Source organism: Vicia villosa, unplaced genomic scaffold (genome assembly GCF_029867415.1).
Source record: "Vicia villosa cultivar HV-30 ecotype Madison, WI unplaced genomic scaffold, Vvil1.0 ctg.003521F_1_1, whole genome shotgun sequence".
NCBI classification, from domain to species: domain Eukaryota; kingdom Viridiplantae; phylum Streptophyta; class Magnoliopsida; order Fabales; family Fabaceae; genus Vicia; species Vicia villosa.
The window spans coordinates 75,129-91,209 of record NW_026706227.1 but is presented as its reverse complement, the minus strand read 5'-3'; the positions used below and the strand labels follow the sequence as shown (position 1 = coordinate 91,209).

The 16,081-nt window shown below is 42.1% G+C and overlaps 1 protein-coding gene across 1 annotated transcript; it reads left to right on the top strand.

Moving 5' to 3' along the window:
* The first annotated feature begins 7,454 nt into the window (after positions 1-7,454).
* On the top strand, positions 7,455-9,311 carry LOC131641114 (uncharacterized). The gene has a single exon (XM_058911441.1). The coding sequence runs from the start codon at positions 7,455-7,457 to the stop codon at positions 9,309-9,311; it is 1,857 nt and encodes a 618-aa protein (XP_058767424.1).
* The last annotated feature ends 6,770 nt before the right edge of the window (positions 9,312-16,081 follow it).

Here is a 16,081-nt window from a genome sequence, read left to right as displayed (position 1 = left end):
TAAAAATCTTTATTTTTACTTTAATTAAGTTGACCTTTTGTCAATTTTCAAAACTGTTTTCAATCTCCGAATAAATCAAATGATTAGGGTTTTCAAACAACGAAACCTTGTATCATTCCAAATCATTTTCAAATTGCTTTTATAGCCAGTACTGTAAAGTACCGGGCCTCTAATAGAGTGTAAGTCCCAAAAATCTTCTCTTCTTAGCTTGTTTTCAAAACTGTATTTTCAAAATCTTCTTTCTGTTTTCAAAACATTCTTCTGGTATTTGAAGGGCATTATTCCCGGTGAAACTCTTCAGATACCTATGTGACCTTTGTCCATCTTCACTTCTTCTGTTTTCAAAAACCATTAACTGTTTATCATATATATATTCAACTGTTATCAACAAAACAACAAAAATACTGTTGAGGCTCTGTACATACTTCTTCAATGGCCTCCACTCCATCCAGGTTAGGCTTTACAAGCTTTCAATTTACAGTCTTTATTTAAATTACTGTCAAATATAAACTGTGCATATATTAGTTTAGAACTACGTTTGAGTATAAACCCTAGGACAGTTAAACTATATATATATATTATAGGAATATGACCTAGGATTGAGAATGTCTTCCCGGTGAAGGCTCTTTCCTAATTAGAGATCTGTAGTTCAAACCCCCAAGATGAATTATTCCCGGTGAAACATCTTGGCAAAAACCTTAGAATCCAAATAATAGGACACATCCACCCAAAGAGGAATTATTCCCGGTGAAACCTCTTACCCACTTGCTTAGAGCCAAAATAAGTTCAAAACTACATAGCTTTCTCTTGTGCTATAACAAGGACCCTCGATTAGCCTCCTCTTGGGCTTTGTACAAGGACCCACAGGCTTCTTAAAAGCATTTCCAGCTTCCTCTTGAGCTTGTATACAAGGACCCATCAGGTTTCTTATAAACATAGGAACAGGTCTTTAGTCACCTTTTAGCCTACCCTGGTGAGTTTTCTTCCAATTTAAACCAGACTTTAAACAAGCTAAGTTTGTCTCAATTTTACATTGAGTACACCTTTTGGAATGAGAGACATGGACAGTCTCTGTCACCCTTATCTTCATCAATCTTCCTTAGCAGAGTCTAGGATCTATGTTTATTTTTTACCTCAGCATGTGTCAGCCTTCATCTTGGGCTTTAAACAAGAAGTCTCCACTAGATAATCTTTCTACACATCTTTTCAATCAACAAAATCCCTGGAAAGGGTTAGCTTCCACACATCCATTTTCAATACAAAACCCCTGGAAAGGGTTAGCCTCCAACATCTGTCTAAAAAATGTCAAAATCCCTGGAAAGGGTTAGCCTCCAAAGTCAATTAATAAAAATGTAAAAAAAAAATAAAGATTCATTTCTCCTAGGAGATAATTTCCCCAAAAGAGTCAAAACCCCTGGAAAGGGTCAGCCTCCAAAAAACATGATAAAGTCAGTCTTTTAACAGACAAATTCACCAGCTGAGTCAAAATCCCTGGAAAGGGTTAGCTTCCAAAGAAAAACAGTCTTTCAATAAATAAAATCTCCTCAGTAGAGTCAAAACCAACAAAAATAGTTAGCCTCAACCTTGGGCTTCATACAAGGCACCAAACAATAAAACTCCCCTGTCAAGAGTCAGCCTCAACCTTGGGCATTGTACAAGGCAGATAATAGAGTCTCCCCAGTGAGTTCTTCATCTTTCAGTAGCCACAACCTTGGGCTTTGTACAAGGCAGATAAACCATATTTTCATGTGTCAAAGATTCCTAACACCTAGGATCTTTTCCCCATAGAGTCATCCATACTCAGTTTATTTAAGAGTCTGCCACAACCTTGGGCTTTATACAAGGCAGAAAATAATGTTTTCCCTAGCCAGAGTCAGCCACAACCTTGGGCTTTGTACAAGGCACATAAAATAGAATCATTCATTCAGTTATCCTCAACAGTCAGCCACAACCTTGGGCTTTGTACAAGGCACATAAATAGAGTCTCCCTAAATAGAGTCAGCCTCAATTCTGGGCTTTGTACAGAACACAAAATACCCTGTAATTAATCCCCAGTGGAGTCATCTCCCAGAGTCAATAATATTAATTAATCAATCAAAAAGCCTCAAGCTTGGGCCTCATACAAGCCAGCTAAAAGTCAAATCTTTTATACAGTAGATAGACATAGCTTATCTCTATAGAGAGATATTTTTACTACTCTACCACATTGTCATACCCCAAATTTGTCCTACCCCTTTACTTCTAACTGGCTTAGGCTTTGCATTCATGCATATACATCACCTAGGTCATAATCCATATCCATGCATTCATACCATAGGTGTTATTCAAGGGCTAGCAAGAAAAGCTCCATTGCAAAGAAGTTGGATCAAAGAATGGAAAAACTGAGGTATAATCATGTGGCTCTATGTTCATTGAAGTCCTCCTGGATCGGAGCGTCTCTCTGCTTCAAATCAGGGCATTGATTAGAGGGTACAAGCTTGCAAATCATTTGGTTCTTTAAATCAGGGTTTCTTTGACCAAAGTCAACCAGTCGACTTTCTGGTCAACATTTAATCAGAAGTGGCTTCTATGTGTGGAAAACTTCTCATACTGACCGTGTGGATGTGTTTGTTTGACTGGATGTGAGTGGAAGAGATTTAATCGGGAATTTCATCAATAGTCGGAAAAATCGGGACGGTTGACTTCTGGGTCAAAATCGGAAAATTATTCAAATATCGACTTTTGGTGGAGAATTAATCAAGAAAAGTCGAAGAAGGGATAAAATCGGGAGTTCGACAAAAAGTTGCCAAAAATAGCAAAATAATCAAAAAAGGAAAGTTTTTGTACTTAGAAATTTTTTTGGCTCTTAAAAGCTTGATGAACAGTCCACTTCAGCACTGAATTACACGTGGCAAATGGCATTTTTTGGAGAAATGTCCAACATCAAAGTTGTTCCTCTCATGGAGGAGAACAACTTTGTAGTTGGACACTTTTTCATTTGAAACTCGTATGAAGAGATAAAGTGGTTTGAAGTTGCTGAAAAGTCATTCGAGCCAAGTCACAATTCAGGTCATGGACTGGGTCGTGACCTGACATTTCATCAAACGTGTGGCGTGCCAAGTTTCAGGTTGACTTTAGAGCTCTATAAAAGGGCTATGAATGCAAACTTGGTATGCATCTCTTCCTTTCCATCCCCTCTATCCATTGAAACAAGAATTGAGCCATGTGAGTGGATATTGAAGCAATTATGAGTGCCCAAAGTCGCTGTCTCACAAAGCCGATGGTATGCATCTGGCGTAGCCTTGACTTGCTGCATGCGTGGGGCATTTCCACAAGCACATGGTGTGCCAGATTCAAGTGCAATTTTCTCCCTCCATAAGCTTCTATGTGAATCCAAACTGATACTAAACCATCCTTTGCTATGCCCTCTATCTAATGGACTCAAGATCATTGATTTTGAACGTGTGACGAGTAAACTATAAGGACTCAGTCATACTCTTGCCAAGCTATGTTTTGGATAAGACACAGGCCAGGTTGGCGCCACGCGTGTGCAGGGCATTAGCAGTGAGGATCTCATATATTCATGGCTATTTTTCTTGCACCCCTAGGCTCCACCTCAAAGTTCTTTCAACACCAAAGTTGCTCCATTACACTCCTTCTTTCCAATGAGCGTAAGCTCGACGCAAACAACGGGCCATAAGTAGAGATGTGGAGGCTTAAAGTGGATGCTCTAGCCAAGTGTGATAGCCATGCAATTTTGTTACCATATCAAGCCAAGCTATAATGCTGAGTTCGTAAAAGTTTGCATGGGGTTTTACTACAAATGCAGAAACTTGTTCATTAAGTTTGCAAGGAAAGTCCACACAACAAGTCCCACTTCTCCCATTCACCAAAGAGGAAACTCATGTATTCCCTATATAAAGCTATCACACCCACTTGCACTCATTTTTCACGATTCACAAACTCACTTCACACTATTACCCCAAAGAAAAATCCCTCCTCACTCTCCCCATTTTTCTCTCGGCCTTCTCCCTTCCTCCACCCCTTCTAACTACCTTCGGCCACCATAACCACCCCTTCCAACCAACTCCGGCCACCGTAACCACCCCTCTCCTCTGCCTCCAGTTACCGTCTTCATTCTTCCTTTTCAATCTCCACAACCAAAGCAAAGTGAATCTCACTCATCGCCGCTACCTCCGAGAGCCACAAACCTCCACTACAGCTGCAAGATCCGTCAGTCAAGCTTACACGAGTTCATGTCTCCGATCGCGGTTAGGAATCCATAACGAGCACGAGCATCATCACTGAGAACTCGGATCCGCGCAGCTTTCTGCTACCGTCGTTTCAAGAGTTTACAAGTAAGTGAATCTGAAACTCCATGGTATGATAGCGTTGTTTAGAATGATAGATGCATTTGGTTGAGATTTCATGTCAGTTCATATGCTTGTGACAATGACTGTGAGTGTGTGCCTTGCAAGATTTCAACTCTTTCGGATATGTATGATTATCTTGCGCTTTGCTGTGTTTTGCGGTCCCATGCTTGCTCTATGTACGACTAGCAATAGATTAACGTGAATGTTGCTGATTCTCATGAAGTTAGGGCATGTTAGGGCTTTAGAATTCATTTCGGTTTGCATGTTAGAGGGAATATTGTGGAAAACTAAGGCCGGATCTGTAATCTACGCGAAAAAACGAGTGAAATGGTGGTGGTTTGGTGGTTTTCTGGACGTGAGTCGCGGCGGCGGACGGTGGCGCTCGCCGGAGAAGACGACCGGACGGTGGTTCCGGCGTCTGAATTCATTTCATGATTTCCTTTCTGTTTTTGCTCACGTGGCGCGTTAGCATTGGCTTAGGCTCCCATTAATTTGTATTTTGTTTTCATTCATATGATTAGTCCGTGTGTGTAGCAACGTGATTGGCTGAGTTTAACTTTTTGGCATTTAGTGACTAAAGAAAACCTGTGACCAATTGATAAGAGTGCATCATCTTCATTCACGTTATATGCATGTGAATCATATGATAATTAATGTGACATGCTGAGCATAAAAAAGGAAATAGAATAAATGCTGAAAATGACATGAAAAATGAGATAATGTGATATTGGGCCATGCGCATGTGGGCTTTGCACTCACTTCTGGAAATACACCTCTGTTTTGCCTGCACCCACGTGCTAATGAATTTTGGGCCTTGCGCGCCCCTGCTTTCGCCACCCCCTATCTTGGGCCCAGTTTCTGCTTTTTACTAATTTTAGTTCATTTAGAAATTGCCAATTTACCCCCTGCCGTTAATAAAAATTGATTTCTTTTAATTCTTTTGCATATTAATCCACTTCTTTTTCTTAAATAAAAATAACAAAAAACCTTTTCACCCAATTAGATATTTTAGAAACTTTATTTTCTTTTAATCAATTTTAATTGGTATTTTCTTTGAGTTTTAATTGGTTGATAAGTCATAATAAATAAATGGTTTCTTTGTTAATTCAAAATAGCTTTAGAGTGTGAATAAAAATGCAATTGTTTGTGTACGTATTTTCATAAATAGTTTAGAGTTTATTCCTTTTGTCTTTGTGAATATTTTCTTATATTGAGAATGCTTAGTTTCTTCCCCATTTCCTTTTAGAAATAATTCATAACATAGATTAAAATGTTAGATCTAGTTCCCTATTGCATTCTTTTTCTTTTCAACTTTTAAAATACTTAATAAAAACCGATGAAGATCATACCATTGCTATATTTCATGGTAGGAAAGAAATGATTGAGGCGTAGGCCCCGATGTATGTTCTTTCCTACTTAGCGGAGAAGAAATGATTGAGGTGTGAAGCCTCGGTGTATTTCTTAACCGTTATTTAGAGAAACGATTGTGGCGTAGGCCTCGATGTGCATTCTCTAAATATTCACAAAAGAACTCCTTTTTGTATTTCTACTAAACGGAAAAGAAATGATTGAGGTGTGAAGCCTCGGTGTATTTCTTAACCGTTATTTAGAGAAACGATTGGGGCGTAGGCCTCGATGTGCGTTCTCTAAATATTCAAAAACAAACAAAATCCTTTTTGGTATGATCTAAGTCACAAATAAATCCCCTTAAAAAACACCAATCAAAAACACTTCAAAAAACCTAATAAATGGTCAGATTTAAAACAAAAGTGAGGAAGTGATGCGAGACCTTGTAGTGGGTTCTCGTCATCATGGAATTACCCTTAAAAGATACAAACCAATCTCTTTTTCTCCTTTCTAAGGGCAAGTTATCTCCGCTCCATTGCATCCTAGGCTGTCCCCTTGTGCAAGAGCGTGAGCGTTAACGCCGCCCAACTAAAAAACACAAAAACAAACAGAAAATCTTTAGCCGAGCTACGGTAACTCTGATTCCTGAAAAGGATACGTAGGCAGCGGGGTAGGGCCCGTGCGAGTACAATTCTTTATTTTCCCTACATTGTGCATTCATTTCGCATTTAGACATAGACATAGTTATACACCCTTTAGATAGAAACAAACATAGGTGGATACCATCGAGTACGATGGGCGCGAGGGGTGCTAATACCTTCCCCTTGCGTAACCGACTCCCGTACCTTGATTCTCTGGTCGCAAGACCCTGTTCCTTCCTTTGTTAGGTTTTCTGATATTCCTTTCCCTTATGGGATAAATATATTGGTGGCGACTCTGTTTATTTTTCGCGGTAGCGACAGCTGGCGACTCTGCTGGGGATGTTGCTAGACCTGTTGCTGGTCCATCCTTAGTGAGTCGATCCTAGCCTGCGTTTGTTTGTTTATTTACTGGGTGTTTACTTATTTTTATGTCTATACCTTGTATATATGTTTGCATGTTTATTCTTCTGCTAGCATATCATGTTTATTTCTGTTTGCACATCATGCATATGGATTATATTCTGTGTTCCTTGGGGTCTTCTGTTCTGTTTTGCAGGTTGGGTGGGATTGTTTTATGAGGTAAAAGGCCCAATACCCAGGCCAGAGTGACACATAGGACACCTAGGATAGAGTGGATAGTCATGACGCCGATGAGATGTCAGGTCTTGTCTAGTGCGATCATGAGACCCACGCCCAGTCGAGGTCCAAACGGGGTATCATTGTTGGCATGTAGATGCAACAACATTGGTGCCTCAGGAGGACTGATAACGCTGGTTGCCATTTTGACCTACCCTGACCTAGACTACACCCGTGAGTGGGGAGGGATATACATGACAGGTACCGTTGGTGACTATTTGGTTCCGTTGATGATTATGGTTCTTCTGGTTCTCTGATCTATGCCGGACCTTTGATCCTATGACGTCTTCTTGCTCAGAATTATTGCCTTGGTCCCTCTATGTCGTGGGGACCCAATCTGCATCATTTTCATCATAGCATGTTTACATTTCAAAAAAAAAAAAGAAAAAAGAAAGAAAAGAAAGAAAAAAAAAAAAGGTTAATTCTCATTTGCATGTCATTTTTCAGGGTATCCAGAAAATATCAATCTCTGTCAAGAATGGATAACAACGTGACCGTCAATCAAGGAGCTACAAGGCGCACACACACTTATACTTTCCATCGCGAGGGTATGGTTCAATTGGGACAATTGGGTGAATTGGTCACTGGTCATAATGAAACAGTGTTCAGTGACAATTATGGCAACATATTATCTCTTCTGTATTCGCGTGTCGACGAATGGGCCTTATCTACTCTTCTTCAGTTCTACGACCCAGATATCCGTTGTTTCACATTTTCAGATTATCAGCTAGCTCCCACTCTCGAAGAGTACTCTTACTTCCTCAACATCAAGATTCAACACAGAGTGCCTTTTGTTTGTGTCCCAGAGAAACCTAGGTTGGATTACATTGCCAACGCTCTTTATTTGAGCTTGGGAGATGTTCATGATAACTGGAAGAAGAATGGTGATACTCATGGCTTCTACATGAGTTTCCTGGTTGAAAAAGCTCAAGAGTTTGCTGACAAAGGAATATGGGAGGCTTTCAATGCTATTTTGGCCGCTCTGATCTATGGAATTGTGATGTTTCCCAACATTCACAAGTTCGTTGATTTGGCTGCTATATGTCTTTTTATGGACAAGAATCCAATACCCACCCTATTGGCTGACACATATTATTCCATTCACTCTCGGCATGGTAAAAGAGGGGCTATTCGAGGTTGCTTGCCGCTGTTATACAAATGGTTCAAATCTCACTTGCCTGCTAGTGGTCCGTTTGTTACCTCTACTCAGAAATGGTCTCAGAGAATCATGGGACTTACTGCAAACGACATCGTATGGTATCAATTCCGAACAGGCATATCTGAAGTCATTATCAGGTGCGGAAACTTTGGTAACGTCCCGCTCATTGGGACAAAAGGATGTATTAACTACAACCCAGTTCTAGCTCTTCGTCAGTTGGGCTATACCATGAAGAGTGGGCCTTCGGATAGGGAGATTTACCAATCCGTATACTTTGAGAAAGGAGCTGACCCTATAGCGCTTGAGGAAATCAGGAAGGCCTGGAATAACATTCATATAGGTGAGAGATCCACTCTGGGAGCCAAGAATGCCATTGCTATGGAGCCCTATACCGATTGGGTTAAGGAGAGAGTCAAGACACTGTTGTTACCATTCCCGGAAGTTCCTCTCTTGTATGCACAACCTCCGAAGATATCAGAAACTATGGTATCAAGGGAACGTTTTGACCAGGTCCGCGTCGCCAATTTGAGACTGAAAGAGAAAGATAGGGATATGGATTTGAAGCGCTATTTCCTTAAACAGACAAAGAATGAACTGGCCCGTGAACTTAAAACTCTCAAAGGAGAGTCTTCTCAAGCCAGGAAGAGAGTTAGAACTGAAAAGGACGGAAAAGCTGTTGTTGCTCCTACTGAAGACCCTCAAAAGGTTATAGAAAAGGCTATAAAGGAAGAAAAAGAGAAGCTCAGACGAGAGTATCAAGAAGACCTGAAAGCCCACAAGCTCCGACTGGAGAAAGAAACCAAGTATGAGTTGAGGACCATGAAGAAGAAACTGGAAGAAGAGACCACTCAGAGAATAGCAGTTGAGACCCAACTGAAAGGAAGCCACCTCCGCACCGCCCGACTAGCTGAAGAGAATGTCAAGCTCAGAGATCAAATGATGAGTGAAGCAAATGCGCTTGAGAAGACCTATATCCCAGAATGCAAAGGGTGTGATGAACTTAGGGATTGCTGCAAGAATCTAGACACACAGTTATTCCGAAAGGACGAAGTGATCCAAAGCCTTGTCAAAGGAAGAGATCGGGAGACGACTAAGAAGCTATTTGACGAAACAAAGAAGTGGAGTGACGCCCATTTCAGACAAGGAGGGCCTTTGTTCTACATTGAGATGAATTGATAATTGAATTTGTTTGTAGATCACCACCAGATTTGTTGGATGGGGTCTCTATTGCTCTTTATATTGAAACATTGTTATTTGTGTTTGAACCTACTCGCCTCAGGGGGCTATTATGAATGAAATGAATTGCTTTCCGTTTTCACTTGATATCTCTCTCGTCACGTTGTTATTTGTTCTTGACTATCAATCTTACTTTGGATACCCTGAAAATGACACAACACATCATATGCGCACATGCACTCATACATTCACATTATCACATTGCATTTTTCAGGTTATTGCACAAGAAACTAATTGGGGTCCTTTTCAGCAACAGATTTCTTTCCCGACGACGAAGCTGACTTTCTTACATCCTTACCGCACCAGGAGTAACGAGAGAATCATGGAACAATTTGAACAGAATCAAGCTGCCCTCCGTAGGGATATGGATGTTATGGGGGAAAGAATGGCCCAACTTATGGAGACTCTCCATGCCGTTGTTCAAGGACAGGATGAACTCAGAAAGAGTGTCGCTAGTTTGGTCAAAGATACTCCTACCAATTCTGCTGACGGAGGGGTGAAAACTAAAGAGGCTCCTATTAATGAGACACTGAAAGTAGTGGACGACCACCATGAGGTTATTGATCTTGAACATGATCTTACTGCCGAGTTGAATGAGACTGCTAAGATGTACCAAGCTCTCGAAGAACGCCTTAAGGCTGTTGAGGTTGCTAAAACTTCGAGTTTCGACACTGCTGCTATGTGCTTGGTACCTGGGATTGTCATTCCCCCGAAGTTCAAAGTGCCGGATTTTGATAAGTACAAGGGAGTTACCTGTCCAGAGACTCACATTCGCTCCTACTGCCGTAAGATGGCCGCCCATGCTGAGAACGAACCTCTGCTTATGCATTTCTTCCAGGATAGTCTCACTGGAGCTCCGTTGGAGTGGTATATGAAACTCGAGAGGTCTAATGTTAGTACTTGGGGAGAACTTGTTGATGCCTTCTTGAAACAATACCACTACAATACTGCTATGGCTCCTAGCCGTGCCCAGCTGCAGAATATGTCACAGAAATCTGAAGAGTCCTTTAAGGAATACGCCCAGAGATGGCGTGAACTGGCTGCTCGAGTTCAACCCCCCTTATTGGACCGAGAACTGATTGATCTGTTTATGGGAACTCTGAAAGGGCCGTATCTTCAGCACATGGTTAGTAATACTTCTCCTTCCTTTTCGGATGTGGTCATCATTGGTGAGAGGGTTGAGAACTGTGTCAAAGCTGGTACCATTCAAGGAGTTACTAATCCTAGCAACTCAAGTGGTAATGGTAAGAAGCCGTATTCTGGGTTTGTGAAGAAGAAGGAAGGTGAGACTAGCACCGCTTCTGTTGACCAAAGCCGAGCTCCTGCATATTCTGCTGTTCCGCCTCCTTATTATCCGATGCCTTATGCTGTTCCTGGTCCATATGTCCCTCAGGCATATGCTGCTGCTCTTCCACAACCATGGATGGCACCCCAACAGCCTTTCGTACCACAACAACAAGCTGCTGCTCCTCAGAATCGTCAACAGAACCCTAGGCCTCAAGGTCAAAGGGGCCCACAAAGAACAAGATTCCAAGATAGGCGTATTGATCCGGTTCCGATGTCATATGCCCAACTTCTCCCTCAGCTGCTTGCTGGCCAATTGGTACAACTCCGTGAACTGGGGCCTCCACCTAGTCCTCTCCCTCCTGGTTATGATGTTAATGCTCGATGTGAATTTCATTCAGGGGCCCCAGGCCATACTATTGAAAAGTGTAGAGCATTCAAGTTGAAGGTTCAGGATCTCCTTGACGACAAGCTTATCTCGTTTGCTCCTACTGGTCCTAATGTGCAGAATAATCCTATGCCTCCTCATGCTGGTACGACCAACGCTATTGAGTTATGCGATGATCAGATCCTGGTAAATGATGTTAATGAGGTTAGGATGCCGCTAGCAGTTATCAGAGAGTATCTTATGCAACAAAAGGTTTTGTGTGAACTACATGACTACTGTTTGCAATGTTCTTCTAATCCTGAGGAGTGTACTAGGTTGAGAGAAGAAATCCAGGAATTAATGGATGAAGGTGTTCTTAGAGTGGAAAGGGTCGTTCCTGTCAAAGATGTGGCTACTTTAGAGATCCCTTACTACCCTGCTGAGATATCAAAGACTCAGGACACTTCTTTGGTCATTCATGCTCCGAGTACTCCTTTGGTCATTCAGGCTCCGAGGACTCCGTTGGTTATTCAAGTTCCAAATGTTCCTTCGACTCCTTCAACCTCGTCTCTTGTTCCCTCTCCTGTGAATGATTCTAAGGCTGTTCCTTGGAATTATAATGCCGTGTACATTCAAGGGAAGAAGTTTGACTGTCCTCCAGTGGGTACTTCGAGTATCACAAATATTACTGGCACTAGTGGCATTACCCGTAGTGGTCGGATCTTTGCTGCCCCTCCTCCGCTTCCTAAGGAGACCAATAAAGAGGCTAGTACACAAGCAAAAGGAAAGCAAGTTGCTGTTGATCCTCCTGTGACACGTAATGCACAAGATGCCGAGCAACTCTTGAAAATCATTAAGAAAAGTGATTACAAAGTGATTGACCAACTCGATCAGACCCAAGCCAAGATCTCCATCTTGTCTCTCTTGGTACATTCTGAAGCTCATCGTGATGCTCTGATGAAAGTTCTGGCTTCCGCCCACGTAACTCAAGACATTACCGTGCCTCAGTTTGAAGGGGTTGTCACCAACATTGCTGCTGGTAATTGTTTGGGTTTTTCTGATGATGAGCTTCCACCTGAGGGTAGAGCACACAACAAAGCGTTACATATCTCCGTCAAGTGTCTGGATGCTGTGTTATCTCGAGTTCTGATCGATACCGGTTCTTCTCTTAATGTGATGCCCAAGACTACTTTGTTTAAGCTGAGTATGGATGGGATTATGATGAGACCATGCACTATGAGTGTCAGAGCGTTTGATGGCTCTAGAAGGTCCGTAGAAGGGGAAATTGATCTACCTGTTTTGATTGGCCCTCACATGTTCTATATTGCCTTCTATGTCATGGATATAAGCCCTTCATACACTTGCCTCTTGGGTCGCCCTTGGATCCATGCTGCTGGGGCTGTGACATCTACCCTCCATCAGTGCTTGAAATTTGTTGTGAATGATAAGATTGTTGTGATCACTGGTGAAGAGGATTTGATTGTCAATAATCTGGCGTCTTACCGTTATGTTGAAGTGGAGGGAGAGATACAAGAGACACCTTTTCAGGCCTTAGAGATTGTGTCGGTTGATAAACTCCCCGTGGTTGAAAATAAGAAAGAACTCGGAGCACCCCTCTCGTCTCTGAATGATGCTAAGGCCTTCTTAGAAGCTGGTACTCCCCATAGCGCCTGGGGCAAGCTGATTGATGTTCAGGAGAAGCGAGACAAGTATGGCCTTGGGTATCAACCATCTTCCTCTACTCAGCTCAGCGTAATGCCTGGAAAGAAGGTGATTCCCCCTATTTCTCAAGTGTTCGTCAGTGCAAGCACCAGTTCTGGAAGTCAGGTTCTCGCCGTGGATGATGATGATGAAGAAGATCTCTCCAGATTCATTTGCCATGCTGCGCCTGGACAGGAGCTCAACAATTGGACTATCTTGGATGTCCCCAGAGTCACTTTTATGGAGATGTAATTTTCTTGTTTCGATAAGTCATATGCTTCGCCCTAAGCATTTTGACCGCTTGTATAAAGAAGGGCCCCATGTTGTTTCAATTTGTTTAATATTGAATGAAAATCATATCTTCGCATGCAATTACTGTTCCATTTCTTTCATTTTTGTTTTTACTTTAAAAACTTTTTTCAAAAATGGCAAAGCTTTTCTTTTCCCTTTTCTTTTTATGTGTTGCATTCTAAGGCATAAATCATCCATCGTGCAGATCTGGCTCGAATTCCATCAAAAATGATAATGTTACAGTTCCACGTCTTAATATCCTTGAGAATCCAATTGACCAAGCTGATGAGGATAGTGGGGAAGACTGTGAAGTTCCCGAGGAATTGGCAAGACTTCTGAGACAAGAAGAGAAATCTATTCAGCCACATCAGGAAGCCATAGAAATCATCAACCTCGGTACAGAAGAAGCAAAGAGAGAAGTCAAGATAGGTGCCGCTTTGGAGAGTAATGTAAAAAGAAGGTTGATTGAGTTGCTTCGAGAGTATGTCGATATCTTTGCCTGGTCATATGAAGACATGCCTGGTTTAGACACGGATATAGTTATGCACAGGCTACCTCTCAAACCAGAATGTCCGCCGGTAAAACAAAAACCACGAAGAACTCGACCTGATATGGCTTTGAAAATCAAGGAAGAAGTTGAAAAACAGTTGAAGGCTGGTTTCTTATCTGTGTGTGAGTACCCCCCTTGGATTGCAAACATAGTACCTGTTCCTAAGAAGGACGGAAAGGTACGCATGTGTGTCGACTACCGAGATTTGAATAGGGCAAGTCCGAAGGATGATTTCCCTCTGCCTCATATTGATGTGCTAGTCGACAACACTGCTCAGTATTCAGTATTCTCCTTCATGGATGGTTTTTCTGGCTATAATCAAATAAAAATGGCTCCTGAAGATATGACCAAGACTACTTTTACCACTCCGTGGGGTACGTATTGTTATAAGGTGATGCCTTTTGGTCTTAAGAATGCTGGTGCGACATATCAACGAGCTATGGTGACCCTTTTCCATGATATGATCCATAAGGAGATTGAGGTGTATGTCGACGATATGATTGCAAAATCCCAAACTGAGGAGGAACATTTGATATACCTTGAGAAACTGTTTGCTCGTTTGCGTAAATTCAAGTTGAGGCTTAATCCAAACAAGTGCACTTTTGGAGTGCGATCTGGAAAATTACTTGGATTCATTGTGAGCCAACGAGGGATTGAGGTCGACCCTGACAAAGTAAGAGCAATACAGAATATGCCAGCACCAAAGAATGAAAAAGAGGTCCGAGGGTTCCTTGGGAGATTGAATTACATAGCCAGGTTCATTTCTCATCTCACTGACACCTGTGAACCCATCTTCAAATTGCTGCGCAAGAATCAAGATATCCGTTGGGATGATCATTGTCAAGAAGCTTTTGAGAAGATTAAACAGTATCTCCAAGAGCCGCCAATTCTCATGCCTCCGGTTCCTGGGAGGCCCCCTCTTATGTACTTAACTGTGCTTGAAGGATCTATGGGGTGTGTGCTGGGCCAACATGACGAGTCTGGTCGAAAAGAGTGCGCCATTTATTACCTGAGCAAAAAGTTTACCGATTGTGAATCCCGCTACTCACTACTCGAGAAAACTTGCTGTGCTTTGGTATGGGCTGCTCGCCGACTGAGGCAGTATATGTTGACTCACACCACTCTATTGATCTCCAAAATGGACCCGATAAAGTACATCTTTGAAAAGCCGGCTCTTACAGGGAGACTAGCCCGATGGCAAATGCTTTTATCAGAGTACGATATCCAGTATGTCACACAGAAGGCCATCAAAGGAAGTGTCCTTGCAGATCATCTTGCTCATCAGCCATTAGAAGAGTATCAGTCAATGAAGTTTGACTTTCCTGATGAAGATATCATGAAACTGGATGATAATGAAGGACTCGAACCAGGAGAGCGATGGACTCTCACGTTCGATGGTGCATCAAATGCTATGGGCCATGGTATTGGGGCAGTTTTGACTTCTCCTCGTCAAACTCACATCCCTCTCACAGCTAGAATATGCTTTGATTGCACGAACAATGTGGCAGAATACGAAGCTTGCATAATGGGTCTCGAAGCAGCCATCGATATGAGGATCAAGATCCTTGAGGTTTATGGGGATTCTGCCTTGGTTATACATCAGGTGAGAGGTGATTGGGAGACACGACACCCCAATTTAGTTCCTTATAAGGACTATATCTTGGATTTGCTGCCCGCTTTCGAGGAGATCACTTTCAATCACATCCCCCGAGAGGAGAATCAATTGGCAGATGCTTTGGCTACTTTGGCTGCTATGTTCAGAGTTAGCTTCCCCAAAGAAGTGCCAGACATAACGATCCTCCGTTACAAAGAGCCTGCCCATGCATTCCCTGCTCATTGTCTCACTACCGAAGATGTGTATGATGAAAAGCCATGGTATTACGACATCAAGAGGTACGTTGAGAAGCAAGAGTATCCCGAAGATGCTACGATTGGTGATAAGCGAACGCTTCGAAGGTTAGCATCCAAATTCTTCTTGTCAGGAGACGTCCTGTACAAAAGAAACTATGATTCAGTTTTGCTCAGATGCGTGGATAGACACGAAGCGGAATTGATCATGCGGGAAATTCATGAAGGATCTTTTGGCACTCATTCCAATGGACATTCTATGGCCAAAAAGATCTTACGAGCAGGATATTATTGGATGACGATTGAAAGTGATTGTTATGTGTATGTGAAGAAATGTCACAAATGTCAAGTGTATGCTGACAGAATCCATGTTCCTCCAACTCCTTTGAATGTTCTGACATCACCTTGGCCCTTCGCTATGTGGGGCATAGACATGATCGGACGGATAGAGCCGCAAGCTTCGAATGGACACAGATTTATTCTTGTTGCTATCGACTACTTCACCAAATGGGTTGAAGCGGCTTCTTACAAGAATGTAACCAAGCAAGTCGTTACTCGCTTCATCAAGAAAGAGATCATATGCCGATATGGGGTTCCAAACAAGATCATCACTGATAATGGGTCTAATCTTAATAACAAAATGATGACAGAGTTATGTGAAGAATTCAA